This window comes from Lepisosteus platostomus, chromosome 2, assembly GCF_059453375.1.
Source record: "Lepisosteus platostomus isolate fLepPlt1 chromosome 2, fLepPlt1.hap1, whole genome shotgun sequence".
NCBI lineage: Eukaryota > Metazoa > Chordata > Actinopteri > Semionotiformes > Lepisosteidae > Lepisosteus > Lepisosteus platostomus.
Window position 1 is genome coordinate 3,878,910 of NC_142612.1, and position 26,353 is coordinate 3,905,262.

Genomic DNA, 26,353 nt, shown 5'->3' on the forward strand with positions numbered 1-26,353 from the left:
AATCTGACTCAGTTTAGCTTGGAGCTATGCTGACAAATTATCCTAAAAGATTTGCTATTGTTCTTTGCAGAATAGTCAAAGGCTGAAATACATTGTTTCTCACCATGAGATTATTCTTCAAGCTAAAACCAATGCAACGTCTTTGATCTCTTTAGCCTTTTTTTAAAATTGTTCCTGGAGAGCCTTAAATATTTCATAAAAGATTAGTTTTGCTATTTACAAGAGAATAAAAAGCTTTGGGCATTTCCGCAAGGTGTTCTGTGGGTTTTAGTTTAGCGAGAAAAGAAAAGCATAGCTGTGCAAACAATATGCATTTTTTATTCTTCTTTTAACACAGCTGGTCCAACGGACAGAAGACCAATTCTTTTCTATAATTTTTCAAGGAAGATGACTACAGGGAGCTTTCAGTAAAATGTGACAAAGCTGTTGCTTATTCAGGGTCAGGCTAATCTTTTCTAACACAATTATTCGGAATAACAATGTAAAAAAATACCACAGGTTCAGCTGGAGAGATGTAGTTGGTGCAGTAGGATTTGCAATACCTTCCAGCCATGCAACCTAATGTACATTACCAAGCTTAAAGTGATCACACTACTCCAATCTATGGGCAACGTACAAGGCAGTTTTATACTTAAATCACAAGCCGATTTTACATTCCTACATCATGCAAAGAGTTTATTTCAGCACCGATGGAAACTGTTTTGATTAAAATGTTAAGTATATTGCAGGAATTCCTGCCACTATGGTAATTTGATAAATTTGTCATCTCCAAATTCCAGTAGTAAAAATAAAACCCGCAAATTTTCCACCTTTCTATAGATTCGGAAAATAAAATCACTTTCTTAAAACTATCCTAAATGACACATGACTACCTGCAACCTATGGCAAACGTGACAAAAGTTAACAACGTCAATAAATCAGATCACATTCCATCAAATCTCTGATTTTTTTTTATGTTGACAGCCTACAGAAAAATACAGGAAGTTCAAATATCTGGATTTCTTGCTATGGCCTAGGAGTATCAATGCATGTACCGGAAAGTTAAATGTTTATTCTATGAAACAAGCATGAATGAAACAGAGAATAACAAATGTAGTAGTGATGTGAGAAAAACAACAGGCAACAGGTCCTGCAGGTTGTGTTGCAATGAATGTCAAGGTTCTTATGAACACTGGTTATTAATTTGAAGTGTAATATGACATCTGAACAAATATAAACTTCTTGGTTTCAAATGAAACAAACTTGGTTATATTGTTACATTTAATGATACAACCTGTGTATGGTTATTTTTATGGTGTTTGGTGTTTAAAATAAAATAAAACCATAAGACCTGGGACTGGTAGCATTAAATACTTGAGGTCTGAAATAGTAAATACAATCATATATCAACGATGCTTTCCCATTTTTGGATTTTCAAAATATTCCACGGATTTATTCATGAGTTTAAACTTACATTGAAATCATCAAGGATGTGTGTGGAGTCACATCTGTAGGACAGACACTGAGTTTTTCTACAAGGAATAAACTTTGCAGAGAGTTTGTTTTTTAAAACATATTTACACATCTCTTGAACAATAATGCCATATTTACAGGAAAACAGCAAAGATCCTAAATAAAATGGCAGGGAGCTTCCTCTTTACAACAGATAAGCACGTAGTGGATTGCTGGACAAGGGGTTTTTCTACATTTCAATAATCCAGGCATTGAATCCAGGTAATGCTAAAAGTCTTTAAAACAAGGCACACCTCACCTGATCACATGAATAACAGATACAGTCCATCAAGTATTCCACAGGACTCACCATTGATGTTACTTCTTGAGGTGGAAACTGTTACTTATTGTAACTTACGCTTCCAAGGGAAAAAAAATCTTATGTTATTACATTAAGTGCTATTTTTCCCCTGACAAGTACCAGAAATGAACAAACCATGACCTCCATGTAACTTCCTGGAAGATAGAGGCTTCCTCTAGGGCACAGCAACTCTGGGGTCTCATGGGGTCAGGTTGCAATGGAGGGATCAAACATTTAGCACCTGGACACCTCATTGTCAAGTAGGAAAACCCAACACTAGCACAATCCAAAATCAGAGTACCCACCTCCAGGTCTCGGGGTCTGGAACACCACAGGTTATCCGTCTCCTTAAATCGTTACATTCAGGCTGTGGAGAAGGGGTAAATAGGTCCAGTCCAGCTTAACTGGCTCGATCTGACATTTCTCCCTCGTGATAATGGTTTCTAACTTATAGAGACAGAAAACATGCGGGGTTCTGGGCTCTGCTGACCCCCCCAAAAAACCTAATCTGAACAAACCCTCCACCCCAACCACTCTTCCCGTTAAAACTGATCAGGCCGTACAATTGAGAGGAGTATTCACATTTGCCTTCTTTCAGAGACGAAAGAAAAAGGAGTAACACTGACCCAGTTTAGACAAGCATATCTGCAGGAGAGGAAGACAGGGCAACTGAATGAGCTTGCCTTAACAGAACAGAGCAGACCCAAGAGGTCTCAGACACAATGACATAAATAATTATGTGTAGATAAACCCATGTGTTTGGGAAATATATTATTGTATGTTTATGGAAGTGAATGCTGTTGCTTATGTCCTATGTAACAGAACATGAGATCATGCTAACAAACAACAATACAAAAGCAAAAAAAAAAAGAAACACAAATCAACAGTATTTGGGAGGAGTCACTGCAACTTCTAGTGGGTCTTTTAGATGGGAAGCTGGAACTTGACATCCACCTGGGCTTCTTTTGCCAGTGATACAATTTCAGAAAGCTTTACAACCTAGAAACAGAAAAAAAGAGGAGGAGAATGGGTTCATCTTTACCTAAACTGTAGGAACGCCAGCTTGAACTTTAGCTTTTATCCTCACTGAAACTCCGCAGTTGAAAAACAGAGATGAAAAAGTCATCCAAGTGCCATTTGGAAAAACGATGTTAACCCATCGGTCAAGCTCAGAAGGTCACGCCAACTGAGCTTGCGATCTGCTAAGAGGCAGCCCCCGGCCACTCAGCGGGCACCCCAGTGGCTCAGTGGTAGAACGCGCTCACTCAAGAGCGCTGCAGGTTCGAGCCCGGGTCATCTCGCTCCAGCAGCACACAACCAGCTGAGCGCCACAGGCGGCCGGGCGAGATGACCCGGTCAGTGCTCTCTGGGCTCTCGGTAACACCGCGGGCCCTGCAGCCGGTCAGCGCTGAAGCTCCACTACAGGGCGGCACTGCCTCGGACGTGTTGGGAAACATATTGTGCAGCTGGGTGGGCTGGAGCAGTCCGCTTAAGTCTCTCTCTTCTCCCATGCACGGCCATGGGGAACATAGCTGCTAGCTCGGGTTTAAAAAAAACATAAAGGGTGCGGGCAGGCAAATCGAAAATAATTGCTTTTTATAAATTCTGATTAAAAAAAAATGAGAAGGTATTCTGCAAGTACCCTCATTAGAAACCTGTAGGACTAATGCCCAAGGACAGACTGAAGTCAGCTGTAAAACGTTACAGGGTGGGAACCCACCGAGAAACACATTTATATCAACTTCCCACAGTAAAACAGACCTTGTGTTCAGTGATCAGAATAATATTAGCGAGTTGTTTAAACGTTTTTAATCGAAGCATCTGGATGGCATACCATTTTAGCAGCTTCATCCAAGTCGTCGCAAGCCAGAATCTTCAGACTGCTGGCAGCAATCAGGGCTTTAGCATCATCAACACGTGTCCCTGTAAAAAGCAAGTGATCAAGTTAAACATCTCCTACCTGAAATGCAAAGAACAAATCTTCTACTTGTCACATGCCCTGTTATTTCCCCAATCAATTATGTCACACAGAAACATTTCATACTTGTCACACAACCTGTTATTTCACTAACTGCTCCCCTAAAACACAGTATAAGTACAAGCGGTTTGTTAGCAAACTGACATCTTGGTACTATGCAAATGACCTGAGCTACCAGCTTATTCCAAAGGATCGTAATCAACCATGTCCACTGACACTGCTCCTGTTTGACATTTCTAAAATAGCCAACCTTACAGACACCCAAAAGCAGAAAGAAAATCAAATCTTGGTCATGCACGGGTTAGACAGATCAATCCAAAACACTCATACAATGTATTGTTACAAGCCGAGGTCAGCCTAGGTAGGCAGTTACAATGACAGAACCTTCACCTTTATCCTAAAGAAGCACTGTTATCAATAAACCATTTTTTGTTGTTTTTTTTAATTTTGTACTCTAGAACTAAACAGCTTTGAAATAAATAAGACATGATCTAGGAAGCAGTCCCACTGAGTGCCTTCAATTCGATTTCACCAGGATACTCCTACCACACAGTAAAAAGGCCTTCAATCACAGCCTCAACACAACACATCTTTCTTTTTTCTTTTAAAAAGCGTCTCGGAACACTTTAACTAAAGGTGGTCATTACAGACCGGCGTCCCTTGGCTGGAAACGCAGGCTAAGTTAACGCGAAGGCAGACAAAGCGCCACGATTAGCCCAGCAGTCAATTCCAGTGTTTTCCTGGAATTCTGCAGTTTTCATTTTCAGAGTCATTTCCGCGCGGGCTCTTAATCCCACGTGTGAAGCCTTCCACCACGCCGCTCACGACGGGCTCCCGAAAACAAAATATATTAGAATGAAAAGGGCACTGCTGTTGAAAAATATTTATAGCCTTCAGTTCTGGTGACAAGCGTGACAAGCGTGCTGAAGGGTCTCTGCAGGATGTCTCGCATGGGCATGTTGCTTTCCTGGGCACGGCTAGAATCTGCCATGGCCTCCTCAGGTGTTCATGTATCCCGTAAAAACTAGGCGACTTCCTATACAGACCTACATTTTGGCCTTTTTTGCTCTTAAGATTCTCTCGCTTATTTAAACAAATATCATGAATGTTGTCAATCTTAAGTATTGTTTGTCATGGGGGATTCCAGTAAGTCTTCACCGAATCGCATTCAGATGCTGCCTGCCTGTCGGAGGTTCGCTCAGTTACAGAGGCGTGCAAGAGCTGCTCGTCTACCTGGAGCTCCCCACCCGCTGTGCACAATTCATTTGGTGGTCCAGTTTTCTCTTGGCAAGCAACGCTTCAGAGTAATTACTTGAGAGCTGCAAAAATGATGCGGTGTTGTCTCAGGGAGATTTCACGAGCAGGAAGCTCTAGCACAGCAGGAAGTTGCTTATTTGAAGCGAGAGATGAGCCTACCCCCTTCCCAGACTGACGCCTTCACATCGCAACACCTGCCATTAATACAATAAAATCCCACTGTCGACGGCCAATCTTTCCTCTGTAATTCAAGTCTTAATAACAGTAAGAAGAAAAAGCAGATGCAGATACTGAATACATAATCAGCATTTAAGGAGCCCATTATACAGTATAAAGATCATTATGAAGAGCCCTAAGCAGTTTATGAGATAATGAAAAATGCACAGAGAATAGAATACAGACTCTGTCAAAAGCAATCAGATCAATGTCAAAGGTCGCACAGAAGGCAAGACAGCTAAAAAACAAAGAGCATCAGTACTAATAGAAAAAATGGGAGGAAGGGGCAAAATCAAATATAAACCATCCTAGATTGCAGCCCATAACCTAAGGTCATTGTATAATTGTATATTCCAAAACATCTACATAACACAACACAGCCAAAGTGAAAGGCTGGTCTATCAGTGTAGTGGCAGAAGAAAATGAGGGTTTAAAATCAGAAGTGTGCAGCAAAAGGGAGCTGGTGGAGTAAGGACAGTAATGGAGTAGCTTTCAAAAGGCAAGGAGGAAAAAAAACAACACAAGGTGAGTAAAAGCAGGAGAGGCAGAAGAGTACCAGGGACTGAAATTGTGTAAAATTGTAGTTGCTGAGGTTGTGAAAGATTCTGCAAATCCTGTTCATGAAGAACCATCAGGTGCATGCCAGAGAAGAAGTATGTTAGGAGCAGAAGAGGGAGAGGTTGGGAGTGACAGAGTCATGGCACGGGAGATTAGACAGTGTTTGAGACTCGAGGAAAAAAGAAAGGTCCAAAGAGAGGGTAGAGGAAGAGAAAACAATAGGTCTACCTTCAATCTGGGTTTAATATCATGGGTGTGCATTCAGAAGGAAAACAGCTGTGAGACACATGGAGATATGGGAGGAGACATGAGTATTAGTATGAGGACAAGGGGAAGATTTGAGCATCATCTGCATTAAAAATCAACAAAACCTTGTTGGAGGAGATGAAAGGGAACTGCTGAAGAGGGATATTGGGAGGGGACCAAGGACAGAACCTTGAGGAACACCAGCAGAGAGAGAGCAAGGAGCAATGAATGGGCCTCATGAGAAGACCTGGTACGTGCACTCAACATGGCAGGAGAACCAGCTGACAGCAGAAGAACAGAGTTATTCATAGTGTCAAAAGGCAGCGAAGAGATCAAGAAGGTTTAAGTCAGAGAAGAGGAAGGCTGTGCAACCTGAATGACAGTAACAGCGGCAGCAGCTTCTTCGGGTATCAAGCAGCAAGCGCTGCCAGAGAAAGGGGCAGGAGGAGGTGTACTGTCTGCTCAAGAGTTTTAAAGAGAACAGGATGAATGGAAACAGGGTAATAATTCTGAATGGGTGAGGGATCAAGGGTTGATTTTTTAATTGAAGGTGTAGTACATTCCTGTTTAAATGCAGAGGGAAAAGCACAAGAGCAGAGAGGTACTAAGGGGAGAGGATGCACAGGGAAAGAGAACAGGGAGTTTATCCCCACAGGGGGAACCAGTGGGGGAAGAAGAGCAAAGTGGAGAATAAGCAAACTTTGGGTGTGTAGTGTAGTGTCTTGTGGGTGTGTAGTGAATAAAACAACAGTTTTTTTTCCTACAGTCAGGCATATCTCACCTAAATACATAAATTAATTACATGATACCACTTTTGTACTAAAAATACAATCAGTTCTTACTAAATACTAATGCACTTGTGCCACACAATCTCCAACTCCAGCACCCATTCCTGACTGTGTTGCCCACATTTGGAACAATAACCTTCATCTTCTGCTGTATGCAGGAAGACAAACTAACACTACTTTATAAACAAGCACAGAGTTCCTAAACCACTCTGTTATATATTTATACATTGAAGCCAAACATTAGCAGAAATGCATTTTGTTCATGTACCATAACATTTTCTCCACTGTTGTGGGCAAAAAGTATATCTAAAATACCAACAAGACTGGCCCGTTTGTTTTCGCATTGGTTTTAGCAGCCGAGAGTAAGTGCAGACCCGCGCTACAAATTAGAAACAAGACAAGGATAGCTATTAGAGATCAATAACTACAGCTCTGGTGCCATTTGCTTTTTTCTGTAAAGAGATCCGTTTATGTTACAACTGTGACCAGCACCTTGAGCTCTGAAAAAAGTAACTACTTCATAAACTTTGAAAATGATTTGCGGTCATTACCTAGTAATTATAAAATTATTTAAACTTAGAGTGTGCATGGCACTCCCCCTTCTCTGTGGTTTATCCACTCCTGCAGCCCAGGATACACCTCTGTGCCATGGGGTGTAAAGCAAACAGACTTGGGGAAAATCAGCCAGCCCCTTTGCAATCTCAATCTTAGATAACGTCAAACCATTCTTTTATCTCCTGAAGTACCGCTGCCCTGAACTCCCCGTTGGCGTTGTTGGTTTGCACTACACCTTCCCGTTCGACTCGGCCGCACAGCGCATCATCCCTCGCGGGGGCCGAGAAGCTCGAGCCGAGCGAACGTGAATTACCTTGCAACCGCACCACGATGGGGATTCTCAGCTCGAGGTCCGTCACGGCCATGATGATCCCTTGTGCAATCACGTCGCACCTCATGATGCCCCCAAAGATGTTGACCAGTATGGCCTGCACCTGCTCCCCCAACAACACAGCAGTTCATTCACACGGCAGGTCAAGTCTGCTGGAGCCACGCCCCCTCACTCCTACACCCACTGCCCCCTCCCCTCAAGACTTTGGACTAAAGCGAAGAGTCCAAAGCCTACAAATAACAAAAGAGGCATTTCTAACAGATCAACAGAAACACAAAAGGGGGAGGGGGAATGCTTCTACACACTGAGCAATTAAGTGTGTATATATATATATTTCTGGTTTTCTCACCTTTTTGTCTGAGGTGATGAGCTTGAAAGCCTCTGTCACTTGCTGGGCTGTGGCGCCTCCGCCCACATCGAGAAAGTTGGCCGGGGTGCCTCCATGGAGCTTGATGATGTCCATCGTGGCCATGGCTAAACCTGCTCCATTAACTGGAGAGACCGCAAAAACAAAAAAGCACACACTCACACACACGTATATAAAACCAAACCACACGACGCAAAACTGAAGCCTGCTCTCCGTCACGAGTGTGTAGCTATATGACGGAGTGACGGGTTGACTCTGAAACGTCACACGGATGGCCAGGACTAGCCAACTCAAAATGAGCTGCAATAAGTCAGATAAAGAACGATACACTCCCTTCAAAAACTGTCCCCTTAACATACAACTAAACCTGAGCTGCAAGTTCAGAAGTAAACTGACACACAAATCATGGCTCTCAAGAGTTCATAGCTGCAGCGCTAACTCAAAACGATAGGGAACAGAGATCGCTTTTTTCCCCATATGGATATGGAAAAGCATCGCTGGACCGAGAGAGCCTCCGTCCTTCCCATCGGCCCTTCCGTCATTACCCAGCGTCCCCAGAAACAATTTTAAAAGTGCGTCACGTAAGAGGCGGCAGAATCTCAGTAAAGGTGTATCCAGGCGAAGCCGCGCCGCCGACCCCCTGCCTGACAGCGGATTTACCGAGGCAGCCGATGGTGCCGTCCAGGCCGATGTAGTTGAGGTCCGCCCCGGCTGCCTGCCGGTCTCGTTCGTCCTCCTGGCTCCAGTCCTGCAGCTCAAATACTTTCTTCTGACGGTAAGCAGCGTTGGAGTCGAAGTTTATCTTGGCATCCATGCACATCACTGCGAATCACAAGCGCCAGGAGATAAGTCTGCTCTCGGGCTCTGGAATAACTGACGGACGCAAGGCCACATTTTTAAACGGAAACGGCCCGTGGAGCGACGCACACTGGATTCCAAGACTTACCTGGAAATCCTGGAGAGGTACAGCTACTTTGTTCTTAGACACATTCTACATCAACTGGAATTTACCCAAAGGGTTTTTTTTAAATGATATTTACACGTCAAGTCCCTTTATGTTATGCCAAAACATTGATACTGGAGGTGGTGGGTTGTCAACACACACACACTTACTGTACATGCCCTATTTGTGTGAGAACGCTTTTATTGTCATTTTATTATTTAGATTTGTTATTGGGGGTGGGATGGTGGTGTGGCAATTAGCACTGTAGGCTCATGGCCCTTTGGGTCTGAATTCAGTCCTAAATTAAATTGGCACCTTCCAAAGTATGCTGGCCGGGTTAAATGGTGTTTGTGGTGCCCATGTATGAGTGTGTCCATCAATAGGCTGTTACCCCATCTAGGGTGCTGTCCAGCCTTGTGCTCTATGCGTCCAAGAAAGATTTTCTACAACCTTTACCTGGTCTAAGTGGCTTTCTACTGATGTGGAGAGTATCTTTTTAAAGTGAAGTTGGACCTCGTCAATTTCTACCCACAATCGCTCCTCTCAGAAAGGCTATCCTCAGACATCTGAAAGACTGTCGACAGGAACAGGGCTCTGTTCGCACACCTGCCCAAAAATGCAATTTGCACTTTGGGAGGACAGAACAGAGGCTGCTGCTGGCCACAGTGATGAGTGTGAAATGAACACAAAAAAAACGTGGAAGCCCTCTGCCGAATGCCTCTTTGTACTTTTCTTGCCGTTAGCCTTGTTTTCAAAGTGAGCCATGAAAGGCTGTCGAAAGCCATAAAGGTTAATAACCTCTGAATCACCACGGCAACCCTGCGTCAACAGCTCATCCTGACATTTGTTCTGTTCCCACACAGGCATGAAATGGATGACAGAATTAGATTCTGTGTACTGACTATCCTGCTAATTAACAATGCATGCAGGAAACGGAAGAGAATTTAACGCAAACCGACTGCACACACACCCTCATTCTGGTAACAGAATACCCCCGTCTGGGAAAGCACAAAAGTGGGTAGTTCCCGTCTGATCACAAGGTGTTTTAGGAGCACAGAATGAACTAAGCCCACTTTCCCTTGTTCTCATTTCCTGGACCAAATGCTAAAAATACAATCAATTTCTGATGCCCAGTAGACAGCACAGTGAAGATAAACCTGTCAGATGAGTTGAGGGTAGAGGAGTCAGGCTAAAATGCTATTCATCCCAAAAGACGTGCTGACTTTTACATGTAATTTCTCAGGTGGGCTTACAAAGCCAGGAATAATCAGCCGTGCTAAAAATAGCAAATTAGTGATTCACACATTACCCTTTAATACACAGGTGACTGAATACCACTGTAGCTAATGCTGCTATTAGCTACAGAATAAAAGTAACAGAAAACAGCAGGTAAACAATTATGCAGCAAACCTTTTTTTTAAAAAAAAAAATCACACCAAAAGGTTTTGGTTTCTTATAGATCCTTTGCAACATCAGCATGTGGTGCGTCAACAGTGCTACTGGATTTTCGGATCAGATGTACTATCCTGTGGAGCATCTCCTTCAGGCACTATGCACATGTTCAACACCTGAACATTGCACCTGGCTCTGATACCTCTTACTCATGTTGTTTAGCAACTGTCAAATTGTATTGATTTGATACCTTTCCTCCTCATCTGTGTCTTTTTTTTTTAATTAAGAATCGATGCTGTACTCATTACTTTTTGGAACAAGTAATAGGTTTATTCCATGCTCAAAAAAAGAAGAAAGAGAACACAACGTTTCGGCCATGGAGCCTTCTTCAGGTGTGAAGAAGACCTGAAGAAGGCTCCACGGCCGAAACGTTGTGTTCTCTTTCTTCTTTTTTTCAGCATGGAATAAACCTATTACTTGTTCTTTTGCAGCCTACGCATGCTGACGCAGCTCCCCACCTGAACTCATTACTTTTTGTCACTCAGTTAATTTCCTGGCCACCCTCACAGTGTAGGGACCGCACTTCTGTGTTCAGCTACTGATAGAGGGCCTAGGGATTTTGCTGGATAAAACTAGCAAGACATATTCCCATTAGTCTCCGGTGTTTCTGTGCAGCTGGCTTGGAGCCTCCAGGGCCATAAGATGTTTGTGACCATCCTACCTATTCCCATTTGGCATGTAAACTTAATTTGCCTTCTAGTTCACTGTACAAAGCTGTCAGTATGATAGCCTCTGATGGTCCCACTTTACTGTTTCTCTGACACTGGGCTTTACAGAAAGTGGTAATTAAAGTCCTTGGTATAGGCTTCCTCTTCTGAGCTCGGATAAAACTTTTTAGGGCAGAAATAACTACTACTTTACGTGATACCTGAAACCCCCATTAGTCTTATCCCAGCAATTTCAAAATAAGCAACCATCACCAAACTCTGAGGAGCACACAGCTCTTAACTGCTCTTTTAAAAGGTTTTATTAGAAAAATCACAAAGCTGCTTCCAGATATACTAGAGAAATGTCTTTGCAATCAGGCTGTGGAGTTAGGAATGAGATTTATCCCCATTCAAACAGGCTTACAGTAATAACCCGACAGATTAAGGCAGGGTGCCCAACCAGTTGATCATCACAAAAAATAAATGGGCTATTTGATTATTTACTTTTTTCCGACAGCCTAAAAATTCATTCATGAATTCTGTCCATGTAATGTCATACATTTTACTGCCCTTGTGTGTGTTTAACCCTTGTCGAATGGGTTGTAAAGGTCTCTTCGCTGAGTGCTGGCTGACACTGGAAAAAAAGGTGACAGGAGCCCTGTAAATAAAGTGTTGTTACCTAAGAGGTGCTACCTAAGAACTCCACATTTGCCACAGTGCAAACAAACCTGCCACGACAAATTCGCCAACAGTTTGATAAGTTTGATTGCCTATTCGATAGTAGTTCAGGTGGGTAGCTGAGTCAGCATGCGTAGGCTGCAAAGAAACAAGTAATAGGTTTATTTCCTGCTGAAAAAAAAGAAAACAACGTTTCGGCAGTGGAGCCTTCTTCAGGCTCTTCTTCACCTGAAGAAGGCTGCACGGCCGAAACGCTGTGTTTTCTTTCTTCTTTTTTTCAGCATGGAATAAACCTATTACTTGTTCCCTATTTGATAGTTGTAGTATTTGAACGAAAATGATGAAGCAAAGAGACTGAAACTTACCGTTCCCACAAGGAATGGGAGCATGATTATTTTTTTGTACTTTTCCATTCAAATCTGCAATGCTAGCGCCTACGCGGAAAAGGGAAATGTAGAATAACATTTCAAAACGGCACACAAAACGTATGATGTGGACTTTCCCTCTAAAAGTGAGTTACGGAAAAGAAAAGTGGAAAAATTAAAATCTCAACTAGCAGCAGTCGGTTTTCACGAGGCCTAACACAAGAGGGAAAGCGGCAATCATCAATCGTCGTTTTGTGTGAGCCACTCCTGGCTCCACACAAAAAGTCATTCAGGGATCGAGAAGTAATAAAAAAAGTGTTTGCTGAGGCTGCTGACTTGCTGTTTGGAGATTTCAAAAACAAACATTTCTGGCAAGGTTCATACAGCTGTTGCCTGAAATCACAGAGTTTCTCAAGTTGTCTAAACATGGTGAATATGCCCAATGAGAGGACGACCAGTGCCTTCTGGATTTAGCATTGCTCACAGACCTGGCTGAACAGCTAAATGAGCCGAATGTCGAGCTGCAGGGACAAAATAAAAATGTCATCGACTTGATCAGCAGTGTCAACACGTTCCCAAAAGAATTACAGGTGTTCTCAAGGAAGCTTCTCAGTACCAATGCTCATATTAAGGTTATTCTTTTTTCTAAAATGGGGAACATTACATGTTCACTGTAGCATGAGTCACTTGCTCTTATTAGCTGTCATTTTAGTGATGGGTATTGTTATTGTACTGATGTGCCCACAGTCTGTTTTTCTTATATCAGAGCTTCAAATTCAAGCTGGTAACTCACGGTGGACTGGCAAATGAAAAAGCAGATCTTACGTTAAAAAAGGTTGGGCACCCCTGGTTTAAGGTATTTAAATGTTCCTTCCTAGATCTCTTTATAGCACAATTTAGAATTTTGTGAGTGATGTCACTGTCATGCCGGAACGCTGTCAGGTCAGGATGAGCCCACAGGAAGGACAACTGGGTTATAGCTCATGCTCTCCCAAATCATGGCTAATGAATGACCTTTGATTTGAATGTCCTGCCAGGTTGGAAATTACTGGCTATGAAAAACACTGATGCTGTGCAAACATACACAAACACATTCCAGCCTCCAACATACCAGCTGTTGGTATGATACCATAACTTGATAACTTCTCTTGATATGCAGCAGACACTGGCTTTTCTTTTTTAATGTATTCCAGGCTTAACATTCAAAAGGTTAAATGACCTCATCTCTTGTCCCCAGTCAACTCACTCACAAATTAATTAATTCAGTGCTCACTGAACAGCAAAGCTCACTCAACTGTATCAGTCTTGGATGATCAATTGGTCAGAACGATGCTAAAAACATTTGACCAATATCCAATATTCATTTATTATTTTTCTAAAAACATGTGAAACTTTTCATTCTGTTATTCTGATGTTCACTGTAAACGAATTGAAAAATAATATTTGTGTTTGCCAAATAAACTTCAAGGTCAGATGACACCACATGACATGGCTGGATGAGACACATCCTTAGTTTCTGAGCATCCTTTTGGCAGAAACTCCTGATTAGTATTGAAAGATGAGGCTCCCATTGGAAAATAAAACACATCCCTTGTCTTCAGTAGGGAGTGACTTTAATTTGCATCCTCTCAATCTGGTTCACTGCTCAGAACTGAGGGACAGATGGCTTCCAAAGTAAAACAGGATGTTGTATCCAAAAGCCTGGCTCCCTCTGCTATGAAGCTGAAGTTTGGTCGCAAATGGACTTCTCAAGGACGACCACAGGAAGCACACCACTAAATATACAGCCAAACGTTCTAGACTGGCCAACCTCAGGTCTCCCAGCCTCAAACAGGTAGAACGTCTGTGATATAGACTACAGAGAGCAGGTCATCAGCACCACTCGTGCATAGAGCAATAGACAAAAACTTAGTAAAAAGCTACAAGAAGCACCTTCTCTTTTATCAAAGCTCAAGAAGAACCAAAAGAATACTGATTACAAGGCTGTGAGTAATTTTCAACTCTGGATACTTAGAGAAATATGTTATCACCATGTCTTCAATTTTCTAATGTTTTAATTTATGCAAAACTCACTGTACCCTTGTATTATTTTAAGAAAAACTAAAACCAGTTTTAGTTACACGTTATCAAAGGTATGGAATAAATTTGGCGTCAAACATCCAGATGTAGTTTCCCATTATTTTCCGTTCCTTTTCCATTAAGGTCATAAACCTCACACAGGAGTGATCTATTTAGATACACAAGAAGGAAAGCAAAAGCTACTTCCCGCTCATCTGGTGCAAAAAGCGACCGTACCAATTCCCGAAGAGTCCTCCACCATTGGGTTAATCTCTACCATGGAGGCGTCATACTGGATGAACACATTGTACAGCTTGATCATGTTCTCCGCAGCTTCATTTATCAGGGTTGGAGGGAAGCCCATTTTCTTTGCAACCTGTCAACATACAGAAACGGAAAATGCGTTAGAAAACGTTTCCCGGGTGAGTCACAGGAAGATAGAAAATTGCACATGCTCATAGGACAAGTCACAGGAGAGCTCCCAAGTGGAGCAGAAGACTGAAACAAGCTTTCGCTTCCAATTCAAACACGATGTTCACGAGATAAGATCACTTTATTGGCCATATACAATTGCTTGTATTAGGAATTTGTCTTTTTCACATACCCCAGCTTGCTCTCCATGAGACACACAGACAGGGAGAGAAGCTTAGGGTCAGAGCGCAGGGTCAGCCTTTTATACAGCACCTCTGGAGCAGCTGGGGTTGAGGGCCTTGCTCAGGGGCCCAACAGAGTAGGATTCCTCTGCCGGCCACGGGATACAAACCAGCAACCCTCCAGCCAGTGGTGCAGATCCTGAGCCACAGAGCCACCGCACTTCACAAGAGGCAATGAAGGGTTTAAGAAAATCACGGAACAAGTCACGTTTCAGTGTTTTATCTAAAACCAATGAAGTGAACTGAATGTAATGCAAACAAAGAAAGCATAGAGAAAAAAAATATTCTTCTAGATGAATTGGGGAAAAAAGAAAACCACTGAAATTCTTTTGCAATCAGATGAACCTAGGCAGATGCACTGTACCTTGACAGCCTGCTCCATCTTGATTCCTTCTACAATGTCAATGGGCTCCTTCACAATAGCATCTGGGTTTTCTGCTGCTACATCTTCTATATTCACACCTCCCTGGGAACTGCCTATTAAAACTGGACCCTTTCAAGACAGACACAAGAACGTAGTGTAAATATGCAGAAAGAAAGCCAGGTTATCAGCTTCATCAACATGGGTGAGTAGCCTTTTTCTTACTTCCACAAGCCTTCAGGCAACGACGTTATCCATTAATTCCCACAGTTCATTCTGAAGAAATGTGCCGGGTTCTCTTTGTCAAAATCTCAGAGTATTCTAAATGGATTAGGTCTGCTCATAGTCTGCACTGTTCAAAACCAGACCTGGAATGTACCCGAGTGATAATCTCTGGACCGATTACAGAAAAGCAATGTCGTATTTGCAAGATGGTGACCAGAACTGAATACCAAATTCTAAACAAGGTCTTACTCGTGCATTAGAAAATGTAATGTAGCATCCATTCATTTAAAATATCTTCTGTTAACTATATATGTACCCTAAAACGTTCTTGTCTTTTAGTGTGAAGTATCAGCCGTCTGATTTTTTTTAAATGAACATAATTGTGACGTTAAGTCAAAGGGTTTGCTTTTAGGCAAGAAGCACTACACTGAGGAATCTTTCTCCTTTACTCTTCTGCCATCTACTGCAAAAGAAAAGACATAGCAGCAGAGGCAAATTCAAAAATGCAGATGGAGTAATAATGCACAGGAACACAGATCAAAAGTTATTGTACTGTTAAATAAACAACCACAAAGAAGAAATAACCTAGGTATGTTCAATTATACTTATCAGCAAATTAATTATATAATCAATCGAATGATTAATTTTTTAACATCGGGTGCATGATGCCATTAGATCCGACTGGCTCCTGTGCTCTGGAACTCACCTGGAACGATCTCTCCATGGTGATGGCAAAGTAGTACTCCCGGCGCGGGTACCTGCGCTCGCAGATAAACACCTGATTGCAGATCCGGCCCTTCTCTCCCGTCTGCTTCGTGAACAGTTTCTTCCCGATCATCTGCCTGGAGATGTCTCTGGCTTCTTCGGGGCTACAAACCACACAGGCCATCTCATTTACACCTCACGGGAGCCAGGAAGGGCAGGACGTCCCAGATACAACAAGCAAAATTCTTCAGTTTAGGACACATCTGCACCGAGCTTTGATATTTCTATTAGATTCTACAATATGTCTTCAAAGGAATAATCTCAGGTGGCAGATATAAAACTTTCAATGCTGTTGGTTCCATTTTTTTACACCTTTCTGTTTCCCTACAAGGTATTTCGTCAAAGATGTAAATGAAAATTGCACTCCTTACAATTTTGATGCTTATGATGGTTCAACGAGAGGGGTATATAATGGAGTATAACTTTAAGAACCCATGGCTATGTGCTACACACAAAGTCAAAGCAATGCTAAAACTAAAACAATAGAACCTGTAAAACAACAACATACAGTAGCACCCTTTTTGTAAGTAACCTTGTTACTATTAAATGCAAAGATGCAAAATTCACTTGACCGAGTGCGGTATCTCACATTGGATTTTTGCTGGCATCGATCTTTGTCTTTTGAAAGGCTGCACACTAAGCAAGATGGAATGGATTTCGGTCAAGTGTGCACAGGGGTAAAATAAAATGTCTATGGCTAGTGATGGTGAAAAACACTGGCACTTAAACGCCTTAAATTATGACTGTTTTCAGAGATTTTTTTTGTTTTCTTAGGACTTTATCCAATACAGCAGGGGAGTCCGAGTCTTTTCCGGCAAAAAGCACAAAGGCAGGATACACCCTGTACGAGACGCCAGTCCATCGCAGTAAAGCAGTAAAACGCAAACAATATTGGAGCTGCAGGTGGTTACTTTCAAAAGCTACTCATTTTATCTTTTACCTGTGTCAGATAAAGGATCATTGCGACCCTATTTCACAACTGTTAAGCAAAACCAGTACAAGAACGACCAGCCCAATACTGTTTACACTTTAAATATAGTTATAGCTCTGCTTGCAGCGGAGAAAAATGTAGTGCTATTTAAAAAAAAAAAGAATTTGACTACAGTATGTGTGACTCGCATTGTAAATATTTTATTGTTTTTATAAAATGCACGATCATGGGAGTTGTACATCAAGGAACTTTGCACTTGAGCTTGTTGACTAAGAAAAGGCGTGTGCTGGAAGATAAAGACTGACGTTGCAACGAATGGGCAACGATACAGAAAAATCACTGGAGACATGACGGAGCGCAATTACATTCGATAAGAACTGGCTTCATTTTTAATGCTCAGGAGGTGGGTTGCAACCAGCAAACCAGCCAGCAATTAAAGTGGTGGAACGGAGAACAGCTGTAACCATCGGACACGTGCACGAGAGCCTGTGGGTAAACGGACGCAGGACGGACGGACAGACACGTGCACGGGGAAAGCTGCCGACTGGATCGTCTCGGGCTCCCTAGTCTAGTGAGGGGGAGAGGCCGCGGGGCGGCTGCACGGGCACTCACGAGTACACGATCTTCACTCCGCCCTTCAGGCCTCCCTCGAACGTGCCTTTCCCTCTGCCCCCCGCCAGCACCTGCGCCTTCACCACCAGATCCTTCGAGCCTGGGGGGAGAAACGAAGGCTTCAGAGCCGCACAGGCGGGGTAGGACACGCAGCGCTCCTCAACAGGCTCCGCCACGGCCGTTCCGGATCAGACACGTGGCCTCGCTGGCTGCTGGAAACTGGACCTTGGGGTTAAGCTCGGGATATGACCAAACACATTCACAGGAGAAAAGGGTGTTAATTTACTGCTAATTCAGTTTTCCAACACGACAGGCATTCTTACCAAAGGACATCCAACCACCCAAAGCATTTGAGGACAAAATTGCTAACTGCCCAGCTGTGTACCATTTGGCCTTTGGGTCTCCCTCACTTGTAAGGGGTATTTGTGACAGGGATGCGATGTTATGATCAGACTGTACTATGCACTAGTAAGAGGACAAACAGGAAACTGGTGTACAAGCTCAGTCACCATGTTGCAAAAAAATATTCCTGATCTGCACTCTGTGCAGAGGAGAGTAACCTGATACCTTCCCATGCTTCAGAGGATATCCCATTCTGAAAGATCTAGATTTCGACTAGAACTGAAAAGACTATAAGGGAACCTGATCCAAGTATTGAAAATCTTTAAAACCAGGAGATCACAAGTAAACCACATAGAAGTGTTTTTAAAATCTAGGAAGAGGAGAGGCACTTCTTTAAACAAAGAGCTGTGGAACAGATAACCAAGCCGTGCTGTGAAGACGAGACCCTGGCTTCTTTCAACATACAGCTGCCTGAAATATAATACTCCCCTTCCACTTGACTCAAGGTTTGGAATGCTTACTGTCAGGACGAGCCTGGCCCGAGAGGCAGTGTTGAAGTTTCCCCCTGCACCCAGACTGTGCCCGAAGCTCAATTCACAACTGCCCTCTGCTTCTCGCCCGATCACATCTCTCCCTCTTCCCTGCTCTCCGTCGGTCCGGTCGTTCTTGTTTTTTCATTTTTCTGTCTCAAGTGTTTTACCCACGCCGACAAAGTAAACAAAGGAAGATGAGCAGCAGTGATACGGTGCGGTACCCTCACCCCACCATCGGACTCACAGCCCGCCACCATAGACACATCAGGAACATTCATGACAGCACTGCAGTCTCATCTCATCTACCGCACTCGATAACCGTTTAAGTACGTGCTTTCCGGTCATGTTTTATAATACTCCTTTTTATATAGAAAACTGTGCAGCACTAGATTTATCATCTGTCATGGTCTTTTCTCCTCTGATATATTTACGTCGATTTGCACAGTGTATTAGTATAACCATGGCATATATAGGTATGGTAGAAGTTCTCCCAGTATACATGTTTCTCTTTGTCCATGAGCAGCTCAGGCACGTATCCCCTGCAAATAAGGAGGACTGGGTGTGCTCATATTGTGCTAATCACTGTTGAGTCACATACTGTAACTGCACAAAACAAAAACACATTTGAAATGAAACTGGCAAGACGACACAGAGGTGTTGCCATTGTTTCACAAACAGCTTAGATCAATATTCAAACAAGCATGGAAAAACAATTTGAAAATTCAAATGGCCTCCGATCTCAAGAAGCTTACTGAGTACAGGGATTAGGACAGGAGGCAGAAAGCCAACAGCAAGAAAGACCAAAAAGGTCATGATCATTAAATAAAAACAATTCAGATCATGGAACAGTCTCACGTTCATCAGCAAGAAAATACCACAGAAGCTACACACATAAATGCAAAACTTTGCATATTTTCCATTGACACAGCCATTTTATGCTGTGCCAATCTTAAATCGCTGGTCAGTCAAAATATCTCAACGGTGACAAACAGGGCTAAGAAAGAAGTGTAACTGAGAGCCTCTGGGATATTTTTGGCTGTCAATGAGAAACAGCGGCACCCCCGAGGACAACGAGGTATAAAAACAGACTGGAGCAGAGCTGTCTGTATAGCAGAAACATGATGCTTCTGTATTCCCGGCCCTGTCCCTCACAGGCTGCTCTTCTCCTAGTCTTTCCTCATCGCAGGCTAATTGACTTCTGGTCTCTTTTTGGTCAGAGAATTAGAAATTGCTTTCTCCTCGGCGGAAGCTCAATGCGATTGGTAACTGGCATCGGCTCCTCTCGTTCAGGTAGGTAACCTAATATTCCACCAACTGGACCCGTGGCAGAAGGAAAAGTTAGTAATTGCAGGAGTGGCTGAGACAATATCACTTCTGTTCACTATAACCTATTTGCTTAGTCAGAATTAAATGGGCAAACCTTTAAAAACAGGCTGACAATTGACCAATTTCACTTTACATAAGTTAACAGAAACAATGGGCTTAGAGTAGGGCATTTTGGAAACCAAGAACCAACCGCAGTAATTTCCAAATACGTCAGCAATATAAATAAAGGCATGAATTAGCAAAGGTGGAGTAAGATCTCAGCTCAATTAAAAACCAAAGAGAAAGCAATCCCCCAGGCTGGGAGTTTGGAATCACTCTGTGTTTCTATAAAACACACCCTGCACCAGCAGCACCAGACAAAAGCCAGGTCTGTATGTGTTGAAACTGTACAGCTCTCTAGTATTCCTGTTCAAGAGGCGGCTAAGAGCCCAGTCTGTACATGCATGGCATCAGAGCCTCTTCAAACACAGCGTGTGGCAGGCTGTCAGCTCGTGAGCATCGGAGAAGCACGCAGCTGGGGATCATCACTGCTGCGGCCTCCCACAGCTGCTGTCCTCCCCAATATACACTGGCGCTCTTTCAGAAAGGGGAAAGGGCAAAGGGCGCTGTGTGAGGGCGCCCTGAGACAGACACAGAGACCACGCGATCTAGCCGCAGACCTGAACCACCGCAGGCAGTGGCTAAAAGACTTTCAGAGGAGGATGGTAAACGGAGATGAAGAGCTTTTCAGCTGAACTTCATTTTTTTTCTGCTTTTTGTTAAAAGAACAAAAAGGACTGTGGTTCTTGTTACATACATTGTAGCAGGGACTACCAATACAGCGTGCTGAAAAAGTATTCAGCCCCCAACTTGTTACAGCTTCTGAAACCGTGACTACAAAAAGACACTCACATTGTACCAGGTTAAAGCCCCTCATGCTCATTTTTAATATTGCTATCTCCCTCCCTGCATTCATGCGGAGCGGTTTCCTTCACGGTCTATTCACTTCTCATGGCAGGGTACACCCTGGGTGGGATGCCAGTCTATCACAGGGCACACACACTTTAAGCCAGCAGCCATATCACCCTGCAACTCACAGCTGGCAGCCCACTGGAGCTCAGCAGGCGTGAGCCTGGCCAGTACCTGGATGGGAGACCTCCTGGGGAAAAACTGAGGTTGCTGCTGGAAGAGGTGTTAGTGGGGCCAGCAGGGGGTGCTCACCCTGCAGTCTGTGTGGGTTCTAGCACCCCAGTATAGTGACGGGGACACTCTACTGTAAAAATTTGCTGTCCTTCGGGTGAGATGTCAAACCGAGGTTCTGACTCTCTGTGGTCATTAAAAATCCCAGGGCGTTTTTGAAAAGAGTAGGGATGTCAGCCCGGCATCTTGGCCAAATTTCCCCCTGGCCTTTACCAGTCATGGCCTCATAATAATCCCCATCTCTGAACTGGCTTCATCACTCTGCTCTCCTCCCCACTGAGAGCTGGTGTGTGGGGAGAGGACTGGAGCCTCATCCAGGTGGGGCTGCACACTGGTGGGGGTGGAGGGGATCCCCATTACCTGTTAAGTGCTGTGAGTGGAGTGTCCAGAAAAGCGCTATATAAGTGTAAGGAATTATTATTACTACTTCCCAGGGAGGGTCACAAAATGCGAAGGAGGATCTTACGATTTGGAGCATGAAAGGCAGGAAAGACCCCACAGAAAGGGGGGGGTCACTGACTATCTGCGAAAAGCAGCACGGTTCTACGAAACCAACAGTTTTTCTCCTCGGCAGGTGTGACCCCACCCTTCTGCCCCTCCTCCTTCTCACAGTCACACTCACCTATCTGCTTGGCTACTGAATAGGCTTCCTCTGGTGTGCTTGCTACCATTCCCTTGGGCACAGAGATGCCGGAGTCCTTCAGCAGCCCGATGCTCAGGTACTCGTGCAGTGAGAGGTTCCTCTGCTGCTGCTGCTGCTGCTGCTGCTGGAGGCCATGACTCGCAAACAGTCCAGGAGCTCCACCCAGGACCTGAGAACACAGAGCGCACACGTCACCCCAAGTGGTTCTGCAAAGGGGAACCTCTGGAACGCTGCTCTTGGGTCAAGATACTGGCAAGCAGGGCACAGCAACTGCTGTGTTAATAGGTCACATCGCCTACATTCATTCACCCCCGACTCACTTTTAACAGGAGCATTCTTATCTCCACTTATTTTGTCAGGAAAATGAAAATGCTGTGGTCAAAATGGACTGAAGGACCTTTCTGTCCAGTGCTGAACATATAGTCCCATAACCCAATCCTTGGGATTCGACTTTGAGATACAGGTGCTACTAGTCCCCAAGTCCATAGTTAACCTGCTACATTCAACCACAACTGACATGGACAAAGCACCTGGATAAACTCAATGTCAGAAAAAGCAAAGCAAATGGCTTCCTTAACAACATACGCTACCCATGGAAAACCGCAGCATCGCATGGCTTAAAAAAATCCAAGTTTCATTTTTTTTTTCCCTTATGGAAAAATAACCAATATTTTTGCAGTGCAGGAGACAGATTTGGAACTGCTGGTTTATTTTAGGCTCCGACTCGTGGCTTTGAGGCCGGTGTTGCAGGGAGAGGACGGGGAGCTGTTACAGGAGCTTGCCTACATGTCTGGCTGCCTGGACCGGGCATCGTCTGACATGCGGCGCGCAGAAGAGCAGCACCAGCCAGAGGGCTGATGTGCCTCCTGTGGATTAAAGTGCAGCCCGGCAGGCGTCCAGCGAGCGCCAGGAGCCGCAGTATCACTCCCAGTCGAGAGGCCCCGTACCGACGACACCAGCGCGCTCTGCTCACTGGTCACAGCTGGCTGGTGGCACGACCCAGGCAGGGGGCTCCACACGAGCTCAGAACAAGCACCTTTCCTGCTTGAGCATGCGAGGGGAAGAGGTTTGTTTGTTGCACAGACAGCTGACGTTTTGCACAGTGTACTTCTGGCCATGGCTACGAGAAAAGGTGCAAGAAAATGAGTCTACGGACCTGGCAGACAGACATATGACCTCATTATACAAACCGGGAAACTCAAGACCCCAACACTGATGCGTTTACAGGGCCTCCGTTACTCTGTGCTTATATTCTGGGTTGGTACGATAAAGGACAATCCAGTTTCCGTTCTACTCTGTGCTTATATTCTGGGTTGGTACGATAAAGGACAATCCAGTTTCCGCTCCTTTCTGTTTCACCCAGGCTCACACTGCCCTTACCTCCCGGGATTTTCTAGCCGAATCAAAAGACTACACCTAATACCGCTCTCTTGCTGGAAGCGAGCCATCTTCTTTTTAGATTTGTGGTCAATTGTATTAGTCGAGAACATGTTTCACATTAAATGCTTTCCAAAGCCTGTGACCTGTTGAAGAGAAACACACGGTGGGAGTGGGAAGAGCAAGAGAGAGGAGGACAGAGATCATTGTTAACCTATCATTAATTAGATTAATTAATTAATTGATTAATTGATCGGATTAATAATTAATGGATTAATTAATCTAACCATTCAATCTCGCTCAAGGGCACAACAGCAGCGTGCCCTGTGGGGCTCGAACCCGCACCCCTCCAGTTACGAGGCCAGGGCACTAACACCTTCACCCTGGCTAGAAAAGGAGTGAGGATGTATTTCAAGTTCAAACAGATTCTCACACTAAATCTAGATGCTTGATGTTTAAGCCATAAACCCAAACTAGCAGGCACAGTCACAGTGTCACATTGCAGAGGTAAATGGGATTTATCTACTACAGCATCACTTGTACTTCATTCGTAGTCATTCGCTGCTGCACCTACACCAATCATTGTACAACAAAATACAAAACGTACAAGAATTGTGATTCGGGTCTAGACACATTAACCAATATAGCTGTCCTTCAACAGCCTACTATGAAAAGTCATGTTGATATATAAAACATTTAAAGCCATATTGTTCCATAGTTAAACAAACAGGTCAGTTCCCGTGGAAAGAAAGAAAAAAGGACACCAGCATTGGTACAGTTGAAAATAGTTCGAGGGGACTGCTCCACCAGGAACTGAACTCGCCAGCTTTCAAACACAAGGCCAGGGAACCTCACCACTGCTCGACATGAATGAAACGCACAGAATGAGGGTGCACGAAACCCCCCCTGAGGACGGCTTCCGTCCAGTGGGAAAGCGACCAGAACCAGTGGGGCTCCCCAACGCGCAATCTGACTGGGAAGCGGGGCCAGCCCTAGCCGGCTCACTACCGTGCATCACCAGCGCTACTGTCCCAGGCAGAAGGTCCTCTCGGCTGAACCCATCTCGAACCAGCGGGCGGCCGGAACGAAATGGAGAAGCTGCCCGCAAGCCAGGAAGGGCGACGTCGCCCTGTCCGGAGCCCGCAGGACTGCATCTCGTCGGGACACTGGAGGTCACGGCGAAGAAGGGGACACAGACCCTTACGCTGCGCTCTTCTGCAGGACCGGTTTTCAAAACAACGTTTCTTCGGTTTAAGTTATTGTTTGTGGGGGGGAAAAAGTGTTTCAATGCCATTCTGAACGTGTCAAAACTAATAATAATCAGTGGTACAGAAGGGTAGGTGTCAACTGTGACCCTGTCATTCTCCAGCACGTCTCGTTCACCAGCCCGGGTTATGGGAGCAAATTGATTCGTCTCACGGAGAACCGAGCTCGTTTTCCCTGAAACCCAGAGGTGGGTACCTTGGCTGAGGCGCTGAGAGCCGTCCTGGATCCGGAGTTTCTCAGCCCCGCCGATAACCTGCTGCAGATCAGGGACGTCGCCATGTTTCTCTCGCTGCGCTGGGGAAGGGGGAAAAAAAAACCTCACAGGAACGCCGCGCCTGCGCAGTGTCGTCGTCAACTTGGCTGTGCGGCTGCGCACCAGCTCGCCAACCGGCGCTCGGGCTCCCTTGTTTATGCGACGCACCCGCACTGTGCGCACGCCTTGCCCAACACGGCCTCCTGGTTCGGCAGCCTTCGGAATGTGTCGTGTTTTTCCGACGGGCGCCGAGGCGCTGAATGTTGACAGCGTTGTATAGAGATGTTGCCGAGGCTGTGATTCACCCTGGACCCGTTACGGTTTCGAGGTCCTCTTCTGATCCGGGTCGTGTAGTGAAATATTGTATTAACCGAGTTATGTTGCAAATATCACGCTACGTTTTGAGCTGTCATTTCCTGCAGTACGCCAGATTAGATATACGACGCTCTGACTAAAGAATGTAGCTAAATAATAATAACTGCTTACAGTTGTATAGCGCTTTTCTGGACACTCCACTCAAAGCACTCTGCAGGTAATGGGGATCCCCTCCACCACCACCAGTGTGCAGCCCCACCTGCATGATGCGCCAGTCCGCTCCCCACACACCAGCTCTCAGTGGGGAGGAGAGCAGAGTGATGAAGCCAGTTCATAGATGGGGATTATTAGGAGGCCATGACTGGTAAAGGCCAGGGGGAAATTTGGCCAAGATGCCGGGCTGACATCCCTACTCTTTTCAAAAACGCCCTGGGATTTTTAATGACCACAGAGAGTCAGGACCTCAGTTTAACGTCTCATCCGAAGGACGGCGTCTGTTTACAGTATAGTGTCCCCGTCACTACACTGGGGTATTGGTAGGGGACACTATACTGTAAACAGGCGCCGTCCTTCGGATGAGACGTAAAACCAAGGTCCTGACTCTCTGTGGTCATTAAAAATCCCAGGGTGTTTCTCAAAAAAGAGTAGGGATGTCAGCCCGGCATCCTGGCCAAATTTCCCCCTGGCCTTTACCAGTCATGGCCTCCTAATAATCCCCATCTCTGAACTGGCTTCATCACTCTGGTCTCCTCCCCAGTGAGAGCTGGTGTGTGGGGAGCGGACTGGCGCATCATCCAGGTGGGGCTGCACACTGGTGGTGGTGGAGGGGATCCCCATCACCTGTAGAGCGCTTTGAGTGGAATGTCAATAAAGCGCTATATAAATGTAAGCAAGTAATTATTATGATTATTATTATTATTATTATTATTATTATTATTATATTATGACTCACATGGACAACAGGGCGAGCGCCCCCTGCTGGCCATACTAACACCTCTTCCAGCAGCAACATCATATCGGAGACATAATCTCAACAAAGTTTAATTGCGATACATTGCGCGAAAACTCTTGGAAGGAAAAAAAACAATTCGGAGTGAAGGGGCTGAAATATTGACCGTCGCGCCTGGGTCAGCTGCAGCACGCCGGGGGTCACCAGGCGGGGCTGGGCGCATTGATGTGATCCGCACAAGGGGCTGAGCCGTCAGAAAGCGCGATCGATCCACGAACACAGAGCGACTCCCCCTGGCGGTATGAGGCCCAATAACAGCACAGTGTCTGAATGATATTGAAGTGATTGAGATTTTTTTTAAAAAAACGCAATTTCGTCGCTTTGCAATGCAG

The 26,353-nt window shown here is 44.6% G+C and overlaps 1 protein-coding gene across 1 annotated transcript; it reads right to left on the reverse strand.

The window, feature by feature from the left end:
* Nucleotides 1–296: 296 nt before the first annotated feature.
* Nucleotides 297–24,796, reverse strand: sucla2 (succinate-CoA ligase ADP-forming subunit beta). The gene is made up of 11 exons (XM_088646470.1): nt 24,640–24,796; nt 21,781–21,970; nt 17,779–17,878; nt 16,177–16,339; nt 15,249–15,377; nt 14,469–14,607; nt 8,749–8,910; nt 8,071–8,213; nt 7,704–7,824; nt 3,627–3,715; nt 297–2,791 (listed from the first exon to the last, which is right to left on the reverse strand). Exons 1-11 carry the CDS (start codon nt 24,721–24,723, stop codon nt 2,717–2,719), a joined length of 1,395 nt encoding a protein of 464 aa, XP_088502596.1. The 5' UTR covers nt 24,724–24,796; the 3' UTR covers nt 297–2,716.
* Between the last annotated feature and the right edge of the window lie 1,557 nt (nt 24,797–26,353).

Bases quoted from the DNA above. Each gene is read 5' to 3' on its own strand.
- sucla2 (XM_088646470.1), bottom strand. From the start codon at position 24,723: ATGGCGACGTCCCTGATCTGCAGCAGGTTATCGGCGGGGCTGAGAAAC. The intron at 21,971-24,639 runs GTACCCACCTCT...CTGTGTTCTCAG, and splicing joins CTCTCAGCGCCTCAGCCAAG to GTCCTGGGTGGAGCTCCTGG. The intron at 3,716-7,703 runs GTAATTCACGTT...TGCTTTTTACAG, and splicing joins CATCGTGGTGCGGTTGCAAG to GGACACGTGTTGATGATGCT.